Genomic DNA, 6276 nt, shown 5'->3' with positions numbered 1-6276 from the left:
ATAGAGGAATGCCACTGCCTGAGGCAAACAACACAAACTAGGGTTAAGCAAATCATGCTTAGCAACGTAGGAACCCTGCCAGCAAATTTAGCATTGGTGCGTCTGATCCTGGAGGTGGATTCAAGAGATGTTTGTTGATTTCTGAAATGCCTTTACATTGTAGAAATGGTTTAGATTTAAGAATGTGTTAAAGGCCTACGTTAGTGTATATCCACAGTACATATGAATCTTTTGAGTTTCCGTTGATCTGTATTACTCTAGATATCTTTACATGTGCTTGTACTGTTACTGTTGTAGCCTATTTTTTAATTTTATGCAATTTCTATAGCCGTCCATATTAATCCAAGTGACTCTTATTTGCTTATTAATAATTAAGTTATTAAAAATTCTCAATCTCTTCCCTGTTGGAAGAGTTTTCTTCCTTCCAGAAAAGAAAAAAGATGGGAACAACGATGAGAAGTATAAGGGCAGCCACAACTCTTTTGATCCCTGGATTCAGAGCAGCAGCAGTAACAACTTTGGGTCCCGCCCCAGGAGACTAAAAGACGCCCCCAACATCCCCCCTCGTTTGCCCCTGGAATACCGGCAGCTTCTAGCTTCTGAATGGAGCAGCGCATGCGCCGGAGGGCTCTGCCAGCCGTGGCAACCGTGGATCTTTCCTTAGGTAAGAGATAGCGGTAAAAATCGCCTAGAGCGGCTTGCCTCTCTAGGAAGAAGGGCTCCTTCACCCTTATTTTGAGCCTCTTGGAGGTAAGGAGAGCGCGGGAGTTTCTGGCAGGATCGGAGATCCGGGTGTTAGTTGCAGCTGCTCTTCTTACGCGCAAAAGCAGTCGAGGAAACAAGACCTCAAATGCCGTACAGAGCTTTTCCGGGAAAAGTGGGAATGGGCTGGGGAGCGGTGGAAAGAGGGCTCCCTTCTGCCCTCCAGCAGAATATGGGAATGGGGGGAAGACCTTCGCGGGAAGGGGAAGGGCCGCCTGCTGGTCGGCTGCGATCTGGCCTCGCCTACGGATCCCAGGCCGAGTTCAGCGCCTGCAACGAACCGGGCAGTTTGGAAAGCGCTTTCCTTCCCCGCCTGCTTCCTTGGGAAGGATCCTTGGCTGGCTGCCCCCCTGACCTCCCTGCTCCCCATGTAGCCCGTTTCCTGATCCCGGGAAGGTCTCTGGGGGCTGCTGGTGGCGCATAAAATCATGGGAGGGTCCAGTTGTCGCCTCCCACTTCAAGGGAATAGATCTCGGGGGTATTTGAAGGGATCTTCTCTGCTGAGGATCCTAAAGGAGAGGCCAAGCCTGGATCTGGGGGTTAGCTCTGTAAATATTGCAAGCCCACTGGGCCCATTGCTCCGGACCCCAGGTGTGGTTCTTTTTTGTTTAAGAGGACCTTCCCTTTTGGCTGGGGAAGATCAGCCCCTGCCCAAACCTTTCAAAGAATAAGTGAGAGCCTGCAACTCAGTGACTTCCCTCTGGCTAAGACATTGTAATGATATGTGGGAATGACCTTGGGGGACAGAGGGAAGAGCCACAGTCAGATAAGAGGCATATGAGCCTGCAGAAGGAATGTGGGTGTGGCAAACATCTCAAAAGGGACCCTCCCTAGTTTCTTGGGCTGTAAAGGCGAGGGGGAGAAATGTACTTTCAGACTTGCAAGATTTTGTTAATGTAACTTTACAATAAAGTAGAATTAGTGCATCTTGGACGGGCTTCCTATCTGGGCTAACTTGCAAGGCTGACATCAGTCTTGCAAATCTGAAAGTACATTTCTCCCCATCACCTTTACAGCCCCAGAAACTAGGGAGAGTTCCTTCTGAGATGTTTGCCATGCCCACATTCCTTCTGCAGGCTAATCTGCCTCTTATCTGATAGTTACACTGACTGTGGGTCTTACCCCCTGTCTCCCAAGGTCATTCCCACATAGCATTACAAACATCTGCATATCAGGAGAGAAAAAAGTGCAGGCTCTCCACTCAGAGTTTTGCTGTGAAAAGATTTTTATTATATAATCTAATGGGGCAAAAGCTTCTGAACAAGATTGCCATCCTCTTCTGTTCTGATTTTTTTTTCTTTTTCTTAGAATATCTTCCTTTATGTATCTGATCTTTGCTTTTCTGGAGATAAATGACTTGTGAGATTCATCTACAACCTCTGCATGAAATTCAGCCTCTAAGAGTGCAAGCAACTTTGTAGAGGCGGGAGATTCTTTGTCCTGTTTGAAACTGCACTGGAGTAGAAAGATAAAATGGATGTTCAAAGGCCAGCAGGGGTGGAAGCAGCAAAAGGCGCTCCTGCCTTTGAGGCTGGGACCAGTAGGGTGTCCTGGAAAAGCACCAGGCAGAAGATCCTGCATGAGGAAGCCATCAGCTCTGATGTTCATCATTTGCTCTTCAGGAATTTCTGCTATCAGGAAGCCAAGGGACCCAGAGAGGTTTGCAGCCAACTTCATCAGCTTTGTCATCAATGGCTGAAACCAGAAAGCAGCACAAAAGCTCAGATGGTGGACCTGGTGGTCTTGGAGGAGTTTCTGGCTGTCCTGCCCCCAGAAATGGAGAGCTGGGTCAGGGAATGTGGAGCAAAGACTTGTTCCCAGGCTGTGGCCCTGGCTGAAGGCTTTCTCCTAAGTCAAACAACGGATGAGGGGCTGGGAGTGAATCAGGTGAGAGAATTTCATCTTGATGGCTCCATGGAGTAATAACAAGGCATATCCTTGTTTTATGAAATGTTTCATTGTATTTTAGGCAAATAGTTTAGTTTCCCCTCCCTGTCTCAGCACTTAGGTAGGAAAAAACAGATGCACAGCTACAAAACCGGAAATACCTGGCTCAACAGTAGTTCTTGGGAGAAAAATATGGGTGTCCTGGTAGACCACAATTTAAGTATGAGCCAGCAGTGTGCTGCAGCTGCCAGAAAAGCCAATGCAGTCTTGGGCTGCATCAATAGAGGTATATGCTAAGTTTACTAGAAATTATTGTTCTGCTTTACACTGCAGTAGTCAGACCACACTTGGAATATTGTGTTCAGTTTTGATTGCCACAATGTAGGAAGGATGCTGAGAAACTGGAAAGAGTGCAGAGAAGAGCAACAAAGGTGTTGAGGGGTTGGAGTCTAAATCCTATAAAGAGCAGTTAAAGAAATGGACATGTTTCACCTAAAGAAGAGAAGGAGAAGAGGAATCATGACAGCAGTTTTCCAAAACTTGAAGGGCTGTCAAAGGGAAGAGGGTATGGATTTATTGTCTGTAGCACCTGAGGGTAGGACAAGGACTAGTTTGTATCTACCTTTATAGTGGGAGATACAAAGTCAAATAAGGAGGAGTTTCCTCACTGTGAGAGCTATTAAGCAGTGGAGCAGTCTGCCTTCTGGAGTGGTATGCACTTCAGTACTGGAGGTTTTCAAGCCAAAGTTGGACAGCCATCTATCTGGGATGTTTGAGGGTTCTGCCCTGGGTAGAGAGTTAGACTAGAAGACCTTCAGGATCCCTTCCAATTCTACAGGAACAAGGGGAAATCCACGCTCAATTCTATCCCAAGGATAGACAAAGGAGGCTTCAGGATTAGAGGCAGAGGGGAAAAAATCCTCCATTTTTTTTTCTTCTGGCTGGTGTTTCAGGTGCCAGAAGTGTTGATGGAGATGGTCTCAGCACATCCCAAAGAAAGGGCAGATGTGTCCACTCCTTCTCAGGAGCAGCTCTTTGGGAAGATCTCTAAGGAGGATCCAACTCAGGTCACCTCACCATGTAAGTGAAGGTATTTTGTAGAAGCAGTGGAGCCACAGCTCCTTTTATTCATGAACTTCTTTTACAACCAAATCTTTTGTCAGCATACCAGAATGACACTTGTATATAAAGCCTCCCCAGAACTCATTCACAAGGCTTTAAAATACTCCATTTCCAACACCTTTTTCTTGCTCATAGGGAATGGAAAGGTGGCAGTGGTAATCCCTGAAACATCTCCTTTTTGTGATGGAGAAGAAACAGCATCTTTGTCTCCCTTCCAGGTAAGGGAAGATTCTTCACAGGAGGGGAACATTTGAAAGCCCCAAGTTTTGTCATGGAGCTTAGCACAGAGCTTATTCTTTAGCAAGAGAAGATAATGCAATCAAGATTTAATTTACCTGACCAGTAGTTTATTTATGGAAATGAGATGAGTTCTTCCTTTTCTAACTTTAAAATAAATAATTCACTGTCTCAGACAGGTGTGAAAATAGCAAACACTCAGCAAAAAAACCAAGGAATCATTTTTATATTACTCTTATTTATAGCTTATTGTTCTAAATGCATCTGTTTTCTGTCCTATTGCTCAAAACCAGTTAAATCATATCAGTGAATAATAATAGCTTTAAATGTATACATAAGCAGCCTAAAATTAGTATTGTATGGTACAAAGTTGCCATGTTAAAATCTTTAGAACAATGTTAAATGTCTTCTGCAATAAAAAGTGATTTTGGAAGGATATGGACAAGAAATGAAATTTGTCAGGCAGAATGATATCAGTCAAGTCATTTAAGTCTTACGCAAGTTTGTCTCCCAGGTGAGTTGGGCCAGGAAGAAATTCCAGTCCTGCGGTTTAGAGGCCTTCCTCACCAGACAGGTGATGACAGGGCCCTTCTGCTCCTATGAGCACTTTTGCTACAGCATTCTGGACCAAGGGAAGGTTCTTCAAGGTTGCTTCATTGTGGTATTCCAGCCTGGACAGAGAATTCCAGGTTTTGTGCACTTAGAGCACCATTGTCAACACTTGAGAGGCAAATTAAAAAAACCCTCAGCACTGTATCTTGAAGATAATGCCTATTTTCTCCATGGCCAAGTTTGCTTTTAGGATTTGTCAAATGAGAGAGAGAACTTTCAAATCACAGGACTTTTCTTAAGGAGCATTTTCTTCCTCTTTCAGGGCTCAGTGTCCTTTGAGGAGGTGGCTGTGTATTTCATGGATGAGGAGTGGGAGATTCTGGATTCCAGCCAAAAAGCTTTGCATAGGGAAGTCATGTTGGAGAATTCTCAAAATGTGACAGCTCTGGGTAAGGGCCCCTCTTTGCTCTGTGTTGTGTTCATTTTTGAAAGACCTTTATAATCAGAAATATTCAGAGAACATCTTTTAGCTAGAAGACATTCTACTTATCTGTTTATTTTACTTCTTTATGAGATGTTTATCACCTCAATTTACTAGGACTCTAGGTGATATGCAACATTCAGAGCTGATAAAACAACATAAAAACAATATATAATTATAAAACACAATATACATTAGCAAAACATTCTAGTACTGGTGGTTGCAAACTGATCAATCACCATCAGCTTTCTAGATAAGCTAAGTTTTAACAAGTTTTCAGAAGGCCATGAGAATGGGAGAAACCCTTACCTCAGTGAGCCAGAGGATAAGCTGTTCTAAAACAGGTTAGCCCCACAAAGAATGCCTGCCACTGAGCCCCATCCTGTTGCACCTTGCAACTGAGGTAATCCTCACCAGGTGTTCCCTGATCACCTGGACTGGGCAGGTGATCTTTATAATATATAGACCCTAAGCCACATCAGAATTTATAGGTACTGACCATGATTTTGAATAGCACTTGGAAACACATTGATAGCCGATATGGCTCTCAAAGCAGTGGTTTCATGTGGCAAGACCTATTGTGCCTGTTGAGCACCTAGGTCTCTACATTGTAAAGAAGCTGCCATTTCCAAGTGGTCTTCAAGGGCAGCTCCATGTAGATCAAATTAGAGTAATCTAATTGGGAAGTGAAAAGGGCATGAGTGACTGTCCTCAGTGCATTCAGGTAAAGCTGCCATTTTTTGCACCAGATGGAGATGGGCAAAGACCCTCCTTCCCAAAGCTTCCATTTGCTCATCCAATTGGGAGTTTTTTCTAAAGAAGGATAGCCCCATCAAGAGTCAAAATTGGTGTTATTCTGGACTCAGTAGGTTTCTGAACTAATACCTATTCTGTCTGAGCCTGTAGTCTCTCCAGTCCTCTTTAACATCTACATGAAACCACTGGGAGAAACCATCAGCTGTTCTGGGTGAATATCAATATGCAGATGATATCCACTTATATGACTCCACTTGGGCCAAAGTAGGGAAGCAGTAGAAGTCCTGACAAAAATGGCCATGCTCCCATCAAGCTAGTCACACCACAGGCCATCCATATAGATTAATCCTATTATCCAGATAATTATTTTTTCAATAATTTTATTAAGGATTATATTAGACAGATAAAACTAATACAAAAATCTAATACAAAAATACATTGAGAGAAAAAGAAAAAAAGAAAAAATATATTAAAAAGTA

General features: G+C 43.6%; 1 protein-coding gene across 8 annotated transcripts in view; it reads left to right on the top strand.

Moving 5' to 3' along the window:
• The first annotated feature begins 520 nt into the window (after positions 1 to 520).
• The window catches only part of LOC103052576 (zinc finger protein 263-like), a 32322-nt gene continuing 26566 nt past the window's right edge, over positions 521 to 6276 (top strand). For 3 of the 8 annotated variants that reach the window (XM_088129568.1, XM_088129567.1, XM_088129565.1), the window contains exons 1-5: positions 779 to 1353; positions 2071 to 2649; positions 3603 to 3729; positions 3907 to 3989; positions 4883 to 5009. In XM_088129568.1, the coding sequence (XP_087985694.1) occupies positions 2236 to 2649; positions 3603 to 3729; positions 3907 to 3989; positions 4883 to 5009 (751 nt within the window). In that variant the 5' untranslated portion in view covers positions 779 to 1353; positions 2071 to 2235. The other 5 variants (XM_088129563.1, XM_088129561.1, XM_088129564.1 and 2 more) reach the window with 5 other exon arrangements.

The sequence above is a fragment of the Python bivittatus genome, unplaced genomic scaffold (assembly GCF_059951505.1).
Source record: "Python bivittatus isolate LINGU-HERP-01145 unplaced genomic scaffold, Pbiv_v1 ctg000810_np1212, whole genome shotgun sequence".
NCBI classification, from domain to species: Eukaryota; Metazoa; Chordata; class Lepidosauria; order Squamata; family Pythonidae; genus Python; species Python bivittatus.
The sequence above is the reverse complement of the archived record's forward strand: the minus strand, read 5'-3'. Positions and strand labels throughout refer to the sequence as shown.